The 17,151-nt window shown below is 46.3% G+C and overlaps 1 protein-coding gene across 6 annotated transcripts in view; it reads right to left on the reverse strand.

The window, feature by feature from the left end:
• Positions 1 to 17,151, reverse strand: part of DORIP1 (dopamine receptor interacting protein 1) — a 119,852-nt gene that overhangs the window by 96,352 nt on the left and 6,349 nt on the right. For 5 of the 6 annotated variants that reach the window (XM_085626941.1, XM_085626943.1, XM_085626942.1 and 2 more), the window contains exon 3: positions 16,316 to 16,843. In XM_085626941.1, coding sequence (XP_085483067.1) covers positions 16,316 to 16,836 — 521 coding nt within the window. In that variant the 5' untranslated portion in view covers positions 16,837 to 16,843. The remainder of the gene's footprint in view (positions 1 to 16,315; positions 16,844 to 17,151) is intronic. The other variant, XM_085626946.1, reaches the window with a different exon arrangement.

Raw genomic sequence — 17,151 nt, forward strand, 5'->3', positions numbered from 1 at the left:
GTAGGCGTGGGTGAGTAGCTTGAAGGTCACTCTCTTCACGATGGGGAGCCAGTGGAGGTCTCGTAGGTGCTGGGTCATGTGCTCGTGTCGTGGGGTTCCGAGGACGAGTCTGGCTGTGGTGTTCTGTATGGTCTGCAGCTTGCGTAGCAGGGTTTTGTTGATTCCGGCGTAGAGGGCATTGCCATAGTCTAATCTGCTAGTTATGAGTGCGTGGGTGACAGTCTTTCTGCATTGGGGGGATCCACTTGAAAGTCCTGCGGAGGGAGTTGAAACAGGCGGAGGCGATGGCGTTGATCTGGGGGGGGGGGGTCAAGGAGAGGGAGGAGTCTAGAATGATGCCGAGGTTCCGGGCGTGGTCCGTTGGGGTGGGTGGGTTTCCGAGGGCAGGGGGTTACAAGGAGCTGTCCCACGCAGTGGGGGAGGGTCCAAGGACGACGACCCCTCTCTTCTCAGAGTTCAGTTTTAGGCAGCTGTTGCTCATCCAGGCTGCGACAACTTTCATTCCTTCTTGGAAGCGGAGTCTGGTGTCTTTGGGGTTCTACGTGAGAGAGAGGATGAGTTGGGTGTCTTCGGAGTAGGATACTATGCTGAGCCCATTATGTCTGACCATGGCGGCCAGGGGGGGCATGTAGATGTTGAAGAGCGTGGGGCCGAGCGAGGATCCTTGGGGTACTCCGCAGTTGATCTCAGTAGGTTCGGAGAGGAAGGGAGGGAGTCTGACCCTTTGAGTTCTGCCGGAGAGAAAGGAGCAGATCCAGTCGAGGGCGTTTCCCTGTATACCGGCGTCGTGGAGTCTGGCTGCAAGAGTCCGGTGGGAGACCGTGTCGAAGGCTGCGGAGAGGTCTAGTAGGAGGAGGGCCGCAGTGTGGGCCCGATCCAGTAGCATGCGGCTGTCATTGGTGCTGGCAAGGAGGGCGGTCTCGGTGCTATGGTTGCTGCGAACTCCGGACTGGGAGGGGTCGAGGATGGCGTTCTCTTCGATGAAGGTGGTCAGTTGGGTGTTGATGAATCTCTCGGTGACTTTGGCTGCGAAGGGAAGGAGAGAGATGGGGCGGTAGTTTTTCAGGTCCGTCGGGTTGGCCGAGGGTTTAAGGAGGGGCTTGATCTCTGCTCGCTTCCAGTCGTCAGGGAATATGCCGGAATAGAGGGAGGCATTGATGGTCCGGCCTAGTTCGGGGTGCTATGGCGGCGGTGGCTCTGTGGTAGATGTGAGGTGGGCAGGGGTACGTGGGGGCTCCCAAGTAAATTTTCTTTATGGCCGTGGTGCTGTCTTCAGTGGTGGCAGGTTTCCAGGTGGTGATGGTTGGTTGGTTGCCGGTGGTGGGGAGGGGTGCGATGTCGGGAGACTAATCGCTCAAGTTGTCGTAAAGGGCCTAGATTTTCAGGTGGAAGTAGGAGCAGAGTTTGATGCAGAGGTCCTGAGAAGGTGTGTGACATCCGTGGCTTCGCTGGGGGAGGGGGGGAGGGGGGGGGTTGGTGAACTGCTGTATGAAGTTGAAGTGTTCCTTAGCGTTTGTGTGGATTTTGTTCTGATAAAAGTCCGCTTGGTGGCTCTTTTGCGCTGGTGGTATTTGTTCATGGCGTTTCTGTAGTTGTTCTGGTCTTCAGTGGTTTTCCTGTTCCGCCAGAATTTCTGGAGTCTGCAGGAGAGCCTGGCTTTTTGGAGGTCGATGGTGAACCAGGTGGCCTTCGGGGGCGTTGTTGGACGGGGTGGCAGAGGGGTGCAAGCTTGTCAGTGCAGCCGGCGATCCATTGGTGTCGTTTTTTGGCTGCGGAGTCGGAGTCAGTCGAACCGGAGGGGGGTCGTGGAGGAGGGTGGCGTGGAGGTGTTCCTCTGTGATCTTGCTCCAGTTTCTCCGTGGTGGGCGCGGGCGGGTTTGGGTGCGGTGGTGGTGGTAAAACTAAAGTGTACGCAGTAGTGGTCTGTCCAGAGGGTCTGCGTGGTGTGGCTGAAGTGGATGTTACTCCCTCCTGTGAAGATGGGGTCCAGGGTGTGTCCGGCTCTGTGGGTGGTGGTGGTGACTAGCTGCTTCAGTCCGAGGTTGTCGAGTAGGGTGGTGGAGTCGGGGTTGCTACGGTTGTCGAGGTGGAAATTCTGGTCTCCGATGAGAATGTAGTCTGTGGCAGCGATTGCGTGGGGTGCGGTGAGGTCGGCAATGGTGGTGACGGAAGAGGCGCGAGGTCCAGGGGGGGTCTTTAGACAAGGGTCCCACGCAGCGTCGTTCTGGGGCTGGAGAGGGGGGTCGCTCATCCTAGAGGTGGAGAGTAGAAGGGAGCTCTTCTTTGCGATGGAGAGTCCTCCTCCTGGGCGGAGGGGGCGGCCCTTTCTTTGGATCTTGTATCTGTCGGGGATGGCGGTGGAGATGTCGGGGCGGAAGTGGCGCTGGTGACATCAGACGAGAGGCAGACGAGCAGGTCCAAGATCTCCGTGGCGTGTCTGTTGAGGGAGTGTATGTTGAGGAGGAGCCCGTCAGGGCTTCGGTGGTGCGGGTGGCCGTCGTGGGTTCTGCGGTAGAGTGAGAGCTGTTGATGGTGAAGGACAGTCAGCAGGAGATCTGGCCGTGGGTGTTGTTCGGCGTCGATCTCTGACAGTGGTTGTTTCTCCTGGGGTTGAGTGCAATTAGGGCGGAGGCAGTGGGGACATAGATCCAGGGTCCCTGGCGCTGGCCGGGCGCAGAAGGGCTTGCCTTTGGTGCATTCACTGCGCGACCACCATTAAGTAGGGGGGTGGCGCAGGACGAGATGTAGGGAGGTGGGCACGGGGGCTGGGAAAACAGCGGAGCAAAAGGACCGGCAGGGAAAAACACCTAGCGGGGCAGAGGAGAGAACATTTTAAATAAATTAAGAGGTTGGAAATTAAACGAAGAGGGCGAGAGAGAAATCAATGAAACAATGAGGGCGAGAAGCGGAGACAGGTGCAGCTCCAGGCAGGAGTCAGGAACGGTCTGCCAGCTCGAACCCTCACCAGGAGGAGGACTCGGCGCAGCGGCAAGGTGACAGATGCGGAGCTGCAGAGAAGAGAGCTGACCTAGACCGGAAGTCAAGGTCTCACTTGCGCTCCTTGCAGCGGCTGCCATTAAGTAAGGGAGGGGGGCGGGATGAGAGGTAGAGAGGCGGGGTTGAAGCCAGAGGTAGTCAGTAAGAAGCGCATGTTCTTCCTCAACAAGGGTTTCCCTAATGTGCATGCAAGGGGGCTGGTGTTTGGAACTGCAAATCCCATTTTACGACCTGAACTTTATTCATTTTGCTTCTTCAGGGTGAAGACCATGGTTTTTTTCTTGCTTCTAGTGCCTTTCCTCTGGGACCATTAAAGAGCCTAAACTCCCTTTCTGATGGCCTAATTCAATACACCTTTGGACTCATGTGTTATGGTACGGAACAAAAATTGAAGGGTCTTAGGTACTATATAATATTAAATCAATGATGTAACCAACAATGAAGCTGGGCAGATCAGCGGCCAAAGCAGAGCAGATGAACATGGCATAGGCGAAACTGCTGTTTCGAAAATGTCCAGATCGAGTCTGAAACTGGGAAGGTTTTAAAAAAGAGATCTGTGGAAAGGAGGATCAATTAAAACACTGTCTGGCCACGGAACTCTGGATAAGCCACCATATAACATACCTTACGTGCATATTTAATCTGTGCCCTTACAGAGCCGAATTGTGGGGTCTGTCATATTTCCAAGGTCAGACCTTCTTTTTGTGGGTAGAGAGAGAGTCTTATATCAGGAGGATCATGTGTGGAGTCTTGTTTTAGGAGATCTACAGACCTCATGCATAAAAGTACTCTCCGGCACAAATGCGGACACACATGAGAAGTGTGCTTGGATCTATACATAATGGGTTGCTGCTCACTTACTGGGACAGGTACTGAATTTAAGTCAACGGGCTTCTCTTAGGGAGACCAAATTCAATGGAACCAGCATGGACAATTCTCAGATTAAATCACCTATTTCACAAAACAGATATTAGCCAAGTGATTTGTTAAACATCCACTCATTCCAATAAACTTTTTCTTACAAGGATTTTCATGTATACTGAATCAATGTGTGGTTCTCCGGTGGTACCAAGATGCTGCTAGAAGAGAAAAGATCTAAAAAAAATAAAATAAAAAAAAAGTCTCTTGTCCAAGTTGATCTCTCTTTAATAATGAATTAACTCTAAACTTTCAAATTCCTAAAACACCTCATTTTTAAGCTCCTTTAAAAATATTTACTTTATAGAGAATGGGGGCAACCTCTCTGAAGTGGGTTCTTTTGAGAAGGGGTCAGCTGTGTCACACTACATAAGAAGTAAGCCCAGCGCAGTTTACATAGCACACCGTTTCTTAATTACTAAGCAGAGCATTAGCAGCCGCAGTTAGAGAAAATGTTTTGGGTAATATCAGAAGAAAAGGAGAAGAATGCAATCCTTGCTGCTCTGTTGTCTGCCATGCTTGTATGGGAATGCCTCATCCCTATTGATGATTATAGTTTACATTATCTAGCGTTGGTGCATGAAGTTCATCCGCGAAAACCCAAAGTGGAAGATCACCCATTACACTGAAGTGTACAAGTTACTTACATGCGAGACATTCCCTGGACAACTCCTTTACAGTTGCTTGCCAAACAGCATATATTTTCAGACATAAGGAGATTATTGAACACACCGTACTCCACTCGCCGGCATGCTGCAGTACACTACCTTTTGCGCAATATGGCAATCACTGTGTACATTTGCCTGCCAGGTGGATCCTGTCACATGTTTGCGATGACCATTCACAAATGTTTTAACACAACTTGACTGTGTACAGTGGGTATTCGCATTTTTCTCAGCACACCCTTCCCTATGATCAATATTTATACATGTATAGGATAACTTTTCTTTGTTCTTTTTTATGTTGTGTTTTATTGTTGCAGATAAACTTACTTTACAGTGGTAACCTTAAGTACGGCATTGTCACCGTTTCACTGCACACCATAGCGTGTGTGCACACTTTCTTTTCACTTAGTTTTGGCCCTGACGAAAGCCTCAGTACTATTTTGTTGAGACTGTAATATGTAGACCATGTAATTGGGATATAGAAGACCAATTTCTCTTCATTTACATCCAGTTTCATTAAACGTGCCCCAGAGACCCAGGAATAAATATCAACGATTGGATACCCTGGAGGTACTTTTATCAGGCACTGGTCCCTTTCACTCACAAAAAAATCCCCGCTCCGCTGTAAATCAGGCGTTGCAGCACAGCTGGGTGCATTTGGCAGCACAGCTGAGAACCCTATGATGAAGCATGCCACCAATCAGGTTGGTGGGTGAGGGTTCTTTTAACAAACCTAATGGTTTCCCAACATTCCTGTGAATTACAGTGGGTCATACTTTTACTTTGGACCCCCAACTGGGTTGGTCTTTGTTGTTGTTCATTGATTATTGAACGCAGCTAGACTTTTTAGCCTATTTTAATTAACAGTACTAAGTAGAATAAATTAAGACTAGAATTGTGTCACAGCACATCCATTTGTTCAATATCACCTTAGAATCAATTTGGAAGACAAATATCAATTCTGGATGGGCTGTGCATCAAAAGGGGTATAGGAGTCTGATTAAATTCCAAAAGGATATATGTATGCTGAAGCAGGACACCCAAAAAAGCGCAAAATTAGATTTCCATTGTGTTCATCTTGTCTAACGTTGCATGCTGTTAGCACACTTACTACAGGAAAAAGTCATTAAGCTTGAACCCCTTTAGCTGGAAATACCTATAGTTTCTGTGCTAAATAAATGAAAATACAAGTCTCATCTTTCATGTACTTATAAGATTATTTGCAAAAGGCATACATAGGGAGTCAGAGAGGGCTCTCTTAATTCAGGGGATAGGCAATAAAAACAACTGAGAGAAACTGGAACAGGAAAATAAAATAAAAATATTGATCACAATATCTGCCATTGAATCTGAAGAGAAATCCCATCAAAGAGGGAAGTCTTTTGGAAACTTTAAGAAAGCTTTCCTAAAGATTAAATAGCTGTGTTTGTCACAGTTTGAAAGTGAAACCAACCTCAATTCAGGATTCTTAGAAAGCCTGAAACATTATTTGAGAAAAAACCAACATAAGAATTAGGGTCAACATGAAAAGTACGACTGAATTTGATGCAATAGAGTCTAAGAACATTATCACAAGAACTGTTATCAGAAACAAAGCTTGAAAGTGCAATTAATGAGACCTCAGAGTTAAATGCAGAATCAGATCCTTCCAATACTGAGGTTGGTGCTGCCAGATGTCCTTCTACTTTTACTCCGGATTTTCCTGAGGGTAACTGCATGAATAATTTCCATTACTTCAATATTTACTGCCTCAAAAAATCGTGGGGTCTGCAAGTAACAATAAGACAAATTTGTAAATAGCGACAAGGGGTGAGCTTCATGAACTTTCCCAAGAAGACGACTCGATTATGACCTAGTCAGATGAAAGAAGGTTTTTGAGACGTTGAGCAGAAACAATATGGTAGAGGACTAATAAGCTTTACAATATAAAAAACAAACCTGCCTGAAATGTAAAAGACAATGTACTTAAAGTTATTACTTTAGTACCAAGTTATTTAGGCACTAGTTTTTAAATGAGTCCAGGAAGGCTTTTCCTTTAGGCCTAGGGTCAACTGGTGACTGCTTGGCACTCTATGTAGTTGGTATTGTCATTTATAAGAGGTGTCTCAGAGAATCAAATCTCACTACACTCAACTCACTGGATAACCACATTGATGAGCAGAGATTAATTACTCAAGGAAGTGGAAGTTGATCTGGAAATCAGATACCACATGACATGTTCAATTGAATCAGAGCAACAAGTGGAAAAATAGGCAAGAAAGGTTAAAATAATAATGCATAACCACCAGAATGCCCTGGCAAATTCAGGTGCTGACATACAACCCCAAATGCTAAATCACGTATGCGATAAGGCAATATAATAAAAACATGCAGCTCCATGGTCAAGGTCAGCCTAATGGGATGTTCTCGGTAAGCTATGTGAACTTTTGGGTTTATTATAATACTTGGCTACTTTAGCCAGTCAACTGGGCAGATCGGTCAGATACGGTGACACAGATGCCAAGTTGGTTATGAGAACTAGTTTGTCAGTGGCTCTGAATGAAGAGCTCACCCACAGGGGATCAAACTTGCCAAGATGTTCACTTTCCAGCAAAACCCCACAACACAAACAAGGATAGAGCCTTCACAAAAGTCCAAGGTGATATGTAGGATCCCAATAGGCCTGTTCATATCTATGTCCAGGGATATATAGTCCAGTAGTGTGTATCCTAATCTGGCTAAAGTTCAAGGAGATACCAATTAGGGTGCAAACACATTACAAGTCAAAGCAGTAAACTGCTGGTAATGAAATAGATTAGCACCAAAAGAATATCCCTCTGTAGTACCCAACTTCAAGGTCATGTAGTCTAAATCTGGCCTGGACAACATTTCCAGCTAGTAGGGGCACTAACAGGAGAGTACCCACAAAACGGCATGTTTACTATCTGGGCCTGGAGAACTGAAGATAATGTTAGGGACATAACCCAATCCTTGGAACAAGGACTCTGGACACCCATCTCACCCTAATCCTGATAAGAACGAACACACAGAAGAAACACACACACACACACCTGAGCACACACACACACACGAGCACACACACACACAAACCAGAGCGCGCACACACACAAACCAGAGCACACACACACACAAAAATGAGCACACAAACACGCAATATCTAATAAACAAGGTGAAACCAATCCTCATAGAAAGGGACTTCAGAATGCTGTTCAAGTCCTCGCATTCTCATTTCTGGATGGTGACACCTCTGCTCTGAGCCTTTCTAGTGTTCACACCACCCCTCCCTCCCATTCCAACCTATGTGCTAGTCACTTTGCAAATTGGCTGTTTAAAATGAGATTCTTATTTTAGAACTGCTTTGAAGACAAGAACTTTGGTATTATTGCTACCGAGTTTTAAACAGTTGCATCATAAATACGATTGAAAAACTTGGATTGTGTAGCAAGCACTTCGCCACTGAAAGGTACTACAATCAGAGTATTGCAGTATACGCCATAAAGAGGAACCAAGTTAGCTGTTGGAGGTAGCCATAGGAACCATTTAATGTTTGAGGATGGACTAAAAGGGGCTCCAAAGAAACTCCACAAGCAAAGGTAGACAAAAGGAACGGAATGGAGGACAGTGTGCGAGCAGTGGGTAAGGAACAATTTCAGTCAGGTGTGAGCTAGGCGTTGGACACAAAGTTAAAATGAAGGGTCACCAAGATGTTGTGGGAGCCTGTGTCAAAGGCGAAGGAAGATAAGGGTCACGTTACAGCCCAAGTCCAGTATAAGCCGAACGTCAGTGATGGCAATTTAATGTGAGGGGCGGAATCTGCACTGTGCAGGATTGCAACAAACACAAAACTATCGTTTTTGTTTGACTGATTACAAGAATTTTCGCAGGAAAGGAAAGTTAAGAGATGTGTGGAAAACTGCAGAGAATAGAGTGCTCACATTTCTTTAAGTCATAGTGGTTTTCCAGCTGTGAACTCCATATAGCAGTATGTACCAGGCAAATGGTTTTCAGATTGAGAGATGAAATATGCGCAGGGTAGAGAACATGAGGTGAACTTGGCCAGGGACAAGGTATATACAACTGACAAGAGGGACTAATGATGGTAGTTATGTCTGAGATTGCCTTGCTGAGAGCCAGGGCAGCAGTAAATTAAAGCAACCTTGTGAGAGTGGTATGTTAGGTAGCAGAAGCTCTGCAGACTACCCCCCCTCCCCAGGGTTGGGGGGGTAGGGGCTGGGGTTGGAGGTAGAGGGTTGAAGGGACATTGGAAGTCTAGAGGATGCAGTGAAAAGAAATAGCCATACCGTGAGGTGTGGAACTCTGATCACTCAAGGCCAGGACATATTGTTGGGGGGTCAAGGATAACAAGGCTTCTTGTTAATTGATTCCAAAGGCGTGAATCCACCCACTGCAGCACAAACCCTTTGAATGGAAGTTTACAGTACCATGGTGCAGTTACAAGAAAAGAGGATTCTCTACTGCTAATACAAGATATGTACACTTTTGTAGTGTAGTTCCCCAATTTCTTTTGTTGGGCAACATAAACCTAGGGATGGTGCCAGACTGCTATCGTGCACCCCGCAGGATATGTCATCCTACTGATCAGCTGGCCCAGCATGCCATCATATGCACCCCTAAACCTAGACAGCTAGCAAATGGTTTTGGTAACCACAGAAAATTGCATCCCTGAGCTCTCCCAGGAATTGTGGTAACAGAGCTAGGACCCTTTATTTCTTGAACAGAAATTGAGCACTGAGCTAAACATGGAATACACAATGGGGTGTTTTCAATATTTATTGAACCATTGTGGTTCTTGTATAAAATATATGTGCTGCAATAATCAATAGACAGAAGCAGATGAAAGTGATTAGCAATACGAGAACAGTGAACAGGATGAAAATTTCCACCATCTTGCTAAGACAATGTATATATGAAGGCATATAAAAATTATATATATCTATGCATTCCCCAACCTAAATGCCTAGGCTGTATTTATGTGTTCTGCCAAGAATCCCTCACTGAATGATCCAACCCTATTACCTGGAGGGAAAGAATGCAGGTCCACGTCTTGATCCCAAGTTGATCAACCGTCATCAGGTTGAGGTTTCAGCGTGTAGCAACCTTGCAAATGACAGCAAGTGCTCCTCTGCCTAAACCCAAAAATGCTTGTCTATTTATAACAGAAAGCATCCTTGCCAAGGGCAGAGATTCTAGTCAGGCTGCCATGGTTTATGCGGATATCACAAAAAGGAGAGGAGGAGGAAAACAGACCCATACGATCCTCCCGTGCATAAATCATATATCACAAAAAGTAGGGTGCCTGCGTGGGAGATACACAGATATACAGGGATGACTCCGTACTATACTTCTGGGGGTGGGGGTCATCTGTTGTCACTATATTCAGTGTGGGTCAAATTACAATGCGGAAGGTCATCCTTAATGGAAGAGGATGTCTCACACACATATTAGTGTCATGCTTCATCATCATCGGCATCCTCTCCCAACCCTGGTAAGATGGTACTGCCAAGGCGGACTCAACCTCTGCGAAGACTTGGCAGTAGGAGGGAGTTCTTACATAAAGCTTACTGGACAGGGCGAGATCCAGACAATCTGCAAATACCTCAAAGTTCCTCGATTATCACCTTTATTCATGAGGACTTTGGGTACAATTAAAAACACTTCGCTCGGCGGGTAAGGAGAGCACAATGGCTCAAAACCGCCTGCTAGTCGCCAACATGTTTCTGCCCTCAAATGTCAACCTACCTGGTCGGTGCATTCGTCAGGGCTAAAGGATCATGAGAGCCGCTAGGCTTATTCTATCATTCTTGGTAGTGCAGAAGCATCACTACACACCACGATCAACCAGGTGAGTCCTAACTGGATTTTTTTCAAAGTATTCTCGTAGATAACCTATTTAGAGAGGATAATTAAAAAGAGCAAAAGACAAGAGTCTGTAAGACGGACGTATTGTAATTCTTCTTCCAAACTGATTCTGCAGTAAAAAATATACAGATCTTAAAAGCTTTCTCACAGCTCACATAGTGGGAGCAATATCCACCACACATGTGGGAAACAGAAGAGAAAAAGAAAAAGTGACTTTCAACATTGCCTCAGGTCACTCTGTGTGCGGGATAGGAGATCCCCGTCCCCACACGCGATATGCGGGGGCCTGGCGGTGACAGGGACCAGACTGCCACAAGACAGAACTGACATCCAAACTGTGTCTACCACCTGTTGGGCCTGGAGGAGACCACTATGGATGACGGGGGGCACAGTACTGTACTCATTGGCACTTCCCTTAGAGGACAATCCATGGTTGCCAAACACAAAGGAACCATTAGTTTAAAAAAAACGCTTGGCATAAGTTAGAGAACATCTTTCCTGTAGGACACATTTTCTCACGCCCCACACCTTGACCACCTTAGATTGGCTTGACTTCAGAGTAGAATACCGACATACCCTACATCTCCGAATTTGTGGGCACCCACACGAGCATATGGTGGACACAAAGAAAAAGTTAGGGCAGAAAGAAATTGTTAACGACCAAGCTTTCCAACACCCGATACATGAAAAAAGGAGAAAAAGCTGGACGCTTTTGAGCTTTGCCAGTGAACTTGGAAGAATAAAAAAGAATTTAAAAAAAATGTACATGATATACAACCCCAACATTTTTCGTTTTTGACACAGAGGGATATTTCTCAGAACAGGACGATATATGTTTACCAATAATTACGGGACCTTAATGAAAAAAAATAAGTGCATAGATTCTTGTAAAATTGATCCATAATTGGTTGAAATCGCTTGGATCAAATTGTCCATACTCCCTTTATTTTTTATTCACTTCTTGCCTATATCTGAATCTGAAGACTGGACTATATTATCACCATTCTGTGATGTAAAGGCTTTGTGAGGAATCATCTAATTTTTTTCTAAGTAAGGCATAATTATGTAATTTGTTTGGCAATAACAACGTACATTGAATCCCATAATAAACTTAGCATCAGTACTCTAAAACCAATGTAGATATTATTCAACGTTTCCCATCATATTATCATGTGGCAGCAACAGCCTAAATTAAATCCCACAACACAAACAAACTTATTTTCTATAACGACATGGGAGGTCTATCTCTCGGTAGTGGAACCCGTAACAAGCATGCATATATTAGTTATAGATTCCTTACCTTAGACTCACCCCAAGGCGTCAGACGGGATATGGAAAACTTTTTTCGTAGCAGTACCCTTGCGAGTCAGTTGGCCGCATCGGTCGACTCCGCGTCCGTCGTAGTGGTCGCCGGGATGACATCGCAGTGTCTACTTAGATGCCGCCTCTGCACGCGGACGTCAGTCCTGACACGACTTTTGACACCAGAAGCGCAGAGCCGTGCAAGACACTGGAGCACAAAACTGAGGCCCTGTAAGGGAGTCCCTATCCCTAGAAGTCAGTTCGCAGAACGGGGAGGATGGGTGGTACGGTAAGGAATCTATAAATAATATCGGTCTCTTACAGATATATCGTTACTGAAGGTAAGTAACTTGTTCATCTGAAAGAGACCATTAGTTATAGATTCCTTACCTTAGAATACATACCCAAGCAAAACCAATCCCAGAGGTAGGCCTGCAAAACAAGATCACACCAGAAAGTTCTGGAGAACAGAATGGCCGAAAAAGCGGTCTCTCCGGATTTGGCTGTCCAGGCAGTAATGAAGTGTAAAAGTGAGCAAAGATGCCCACTTGGCAGCCTGGCAGAAGTCATGTAAGGGAACTCCATGCCTCAAAGCAGTATTGGCTGCCATCGCACTGGTAGAGTGGATGTGCAGTCATACTGGAGGTTTCTTTTTTGCCAAAGAATATCAGATTTTGATGCATAGGACAATCCATCGAGAGATGGTATGTTTATGCACTGCCCAACCCTTCTTGGCACCCACATAACCCACGAAGAGTTGATCGTCCACCCGGAATTCATTAGTGCAGTCAAGGTAGAAAGAGAGCACACGTTTGGGGTCCAGACGGTGGAGTCTCTCCTCTTTGGGAGGAGGCGGAAAGAAGGTGGACAATGTGATGGTTTGACCTAAGTGGAAAGAGGTAACCACCTTGGGCAGAAAAGAAGGCCTAGTATGCTGGAAAAATGGGGGAGGAGATGGCGGATCTGCCGCCCACTGGCAAATTGTGGACCTGAAAGGTTGGACTAGGAAGGTTTGGAGGCTGCTGCAGAGGGCACTGGCGGACTGGCCTACCCGTTGGCCCCAAGTCCTACGGCGATTGGTGCCACGTCCCCGACTATGCAGGGGCTGAGCAGCTTGCACAGGCCTGTGACCGTGGGTGGAACGTGGTTGAGCACCCCTTCCGTAGCCACGAAAGGGGCAAAAGACAGACTGGACAGGATGAGAAGTGGCAGCGAGGCCCAAGGATCCGGCCGTTGCCCTAGAATCCTTGAAGCACTCAAGTGCATGGTCGTCCTTGTCACCAAACAGGCCATCAAAGGGCATGTCCAAAATGGTCGATTGGACATCCCCAGCGAAGCCAGTGAATCTCAGCCAGGCATAGCGCCTCAGGGCTACTGACGTAGAAATTGTTCTTCCCAGCAAGTCGGCGGTATCCAGCCCACATCAGATGGCAAACTTTGCTGCGTCTCTACCCTCTGTGACCGCACGGGAGAGTACGGCCCGGGCCTCCTCCAGGCACTGTGGCAGCACGTGCACAACCGTGTCCCACACAGAGTGGGTGTAACTGCACGAGACATGAGGTGTTCACCGACTGCTGTCCTAAGCTGGCGGAAAAAAACATCTTCCCAAGATGGTCGGGCTTCTTGGATTCCCTATCTGGGGGAGCAGTAGGGAACGCGACTTTGGAGGTACAGGTTTGCACTGTTGGGAGAGGAAAAGTGGGTCACCCAGGGCTGAGCGGTGGCGTCGGGCAATCGTCCTATCCACAGGAGCCACTGTGCTGGGCTTGGACCAAGTGCCCAGAAGGATGCCAGTGAGGGCTTCATTAAACGGCAGCAGGGGCTCCGAAGAGGCTGCTGCCGGCTGAAGCACCTCAGTCAGGAGGTTAGTCCCGACTGCCACCGTAGGAAGCTCAAGGCCTCAGCCGCCCTACGGGTGAGGGAGCAACAGGCGCGGTTGTCACTAGAATCGGTGCCAGAGAAGGTACAGTGAGGGCGACCGATCCCGATCCAGGCCCAGATCCAAAGGGGCCGTGCGGGCCGGAAATGCCAGCATTGAAGCCCTAGGGGCCCCAGCTGAGTCTGTGAGGCCCGAAGGCACGTCTGCGGGTGGGCTGCCCAAAAATGCTGTGCAGCGCTTCGTAGAACGGACAAAGCTGGGCAGGGGGCGCTCCGGGAAAGGGAGAGAAGCGCGGAGCCTTCTCAGCAGGCACCGAAGAAGGAGCCAGAGAGCGACAGCGCTCCGGGTCCCGCATCGGCCGCTCGGGAGAAGGCGAAGAGCGAAGGTGCTTCTTCGCTTTCTTTTTGTGCTTTGACTTACCAGAGGAAAGCGAAGACTTCAATGACGAATTGTGATGGCTCCGTGTCCGGTCCCGTGACCTTCCCCTCGACCGGGAACTTGAGCAGCACGGAGCAGACTGCCAGACCTCCAAAAGCTTTCGGGACTGCTCCCGCAAAGACTTTTGGTTCAGGGCCTGGCATTCGGAGCAAGACTTTGGGTTGTGGTCGCACTACAGGCACCAAAGGCCCACATGGTGCGGATCGGTCCCCGACATCTACTTGTGACAGGAGTAACAAGGTTTGAAGCCGGGTCGACGGTTAGACATCCCTCATGCACCAGGAGTTGAGAGACTCAAAAAATAAATAAATAAAAAAAGTCAACAGAAAGTCGAAAAAGAGTTAGTCAAAAAGTGACTACGGCCGCTCTTCTCACTGGCTGGCACGGAAAAGGAAGAACTGTCGTCAGCACTCAGGGACGGCTTCTAAGTAGACACTGCGACATCATCCCTGCGACCACGACGCTGACAACGGACATGGAGTCAACAAAACGCCACCTACCGACGCACAAGGGTACTACTACGAAAAGAAATCTCCAGATGCAGTTTGATGCCTGGGGGTAATTCGAAGGTAAGGAATCTATAACTAATAGTCTCTGTCTGATAACTTTAGAATGGTGGTGATAAACCCTATGAAACATGATCAAGCTACACTTTTTGATCAGGATTTACAGCTTAAAAGTGGTTTAAGGAATTCACAGTGCTAGCCTGAGAGGAGTAGGCCTCAGAGCAGTGAAAAACGAATTTAGCTGTTAATCACTACCAGGACATGTCAAACTAGAAAACACATGTCCTGCATTTTAGTTACACATCATTCTACCCTTCGGGCAACTTAAGGTCTATCTTAAGGGTGACTTATATGTAATAAAAAGGGGAGTTTAAAGCTTGGCAAGTGGTTTCAAACGGCAAGTCACGATGGTAGTAAACTGCACACACAGGCCAGCAATAGCAGGCCCTGAGACCGGGCTGAAATGCTACTTGTGTGGGTGCACAATCAGTGCCGCAGGCCCACTAGTAGAGTTTAGATTACAGGGCCTGGGTATATGGTATACCACTTTACAAGGGACTTACAAGTAAACTTAATATGCCAATTGTATACACACAAAGCATACCATGTTTAGGGGAGAAGCACATTCACTTTAGCACTGATCAGCAGTGGTAAAGTGCTCAGAGTCCTAAAGCCAACAAGAAGATAGCGCAAAAAGTGAAGGATACAGAAAAAAGTGGAGGTGAGCAGGCAAAAGGTTAGGGGGAGACCATCCTACGGGTGAACGGTCTAACACAGAGTGATACTATTCCTGTTGCAAAACATGCATCCCACTTCCCACTTTCATGCAAGAAAGGCAATCATGACCTTTCATAAACCTTTAAGTAAGGCCATTTCCGCACGCCCTTACAGATCACCCATAGTGGCAAGATGAGCTCCAAACACCTTTTCTATTTCCAAAGAATAAGCACAAAAGCCCTTGTCCTGAATAGACAGGAGGGATGAAATGTGTTTAACTCTGCAAGGCAATTGGGACTTGTGGAACATTTACAAAAATAAATCACCCCTTAGACTTAAATTATTTGTTTGGTCCGGACCTTGACCTCTGGATATTGGGGTCTAAAGTACATCAGCATTTAATGTCTCTACCCCCTGCAAGCCCCAATGAATTATTGGGCTGGCACATAGAGTGTACATACCTATAGATAATGTAATGGTTTAGGAATGAGTTGTGGTTTAAACATTTTCTTGACTCACATTCAGCACGTGTATGGTGTGGAACACTACATTTTTTTTCTCCGTATAATAGTATAGTGTTAAACACACATAAAATAAAAAAGTTCTGAATTTTGATGCATTATTCACCTACACTGAGGTTATTAATAGCATTCTGGTAAAATTATTTTGAATCAACAGTGGAGGAGGTTACCTTCTTTTGATGGTATTGTATATGTAGCCCCACCACCCCATCTTACAACCCTTTTTTATGAAACGTATACAAAAGAAAGGTAAAAATGTGCTTTTCAGTCAGTCTCCTTTCAACGTACTTTAAAATTACATTTAACATCAATGTTATATTTGGAAAATCTGTAGCAATGTGCTTTGAATAAATTTACATTTTACTGCCTGTGCTACTTTGCATTCAATTCCAAGTTTTGAACCACTGCAGAAACAAATGCTATTTAATAATTATTTGAAATATGAATAACATTATGATTAAGAAAGGTTTTAAATAGGTTTCACAGACTTACTTTATGTTTATTGTTCGTTGCTGGCTTTCCTTCACGCGGGTTGGACATCTTAGGTTTGAACAGAAGCTTTCCTGAATTGTCACCATCAGGTTTTCAAGGTTCCTTGTAAAGTTCTCATGTTCATTTCCAAACAGATCAATCTCTAAAGAAGCTTTCTGTATTTTGGAATTGTACTGACGCTTTTTCATCTTATCCCAGATCCACAGTAACTTCACTGATGTGAAACTGTAGGAGTCCATTAACTGAAGAAAGCATTCGACAAACTCCTTTCCCAGGTAATGTGATAGTTCCTTTGGGAAAGAGTGGTTTTCTCGTAGTATAACGTACAGCAACATTAGGAAGCCATCAATTGTACAGGTATTTTTCAGAGTTATCTCAACATAAAACGGTGTACATGACACAGCTTTACGGCCTGCCTTGATGTTAAATATTCCTCCCCAGGGAAGAACAGGCCTCCAAAAAGAACGGTCTATATCATTATTTTTAACTGATGCTTTGATATCTTCAAACAATGTCTTCATCCTGTAACTAATACAAATCAATAAATAAATAATACTTAAAAAAACACATGTTCACAAAATCGCAATCTGTTAAATGTGTGAAATTTACAGTACGCATTTACGAAGTTGTGCAAGATGTCAAAGCCATCAAACACGCCTATGCGCAGCTTGTGTAACTGCAAGTCATTATTAATCTGCATGTGCGACGTGATGTGCGACCTTCTTCCCTTACAAGCCCTCCTGGCCCAAAACCCGCGAGTCTTCGGATTTATGGGCACTTTCTTGTGTTGCACCAGAGGCTAGCACACTTATAATACCCACATCAACAGAGGTTTA

This window comes from Triturus cristatus, chromosome 9 (assembly GCF_964204655.1).
Source record: "Triturus cristatus chromosome 9, aTriCri1.1, whole genome shotgun sequence".
Taxonomy (NCBI): Eukaryota; Metazoa; Chordata; class Amphibia; order Caudata; family Salamandridae; genus Triturus; species Triturus cristatus.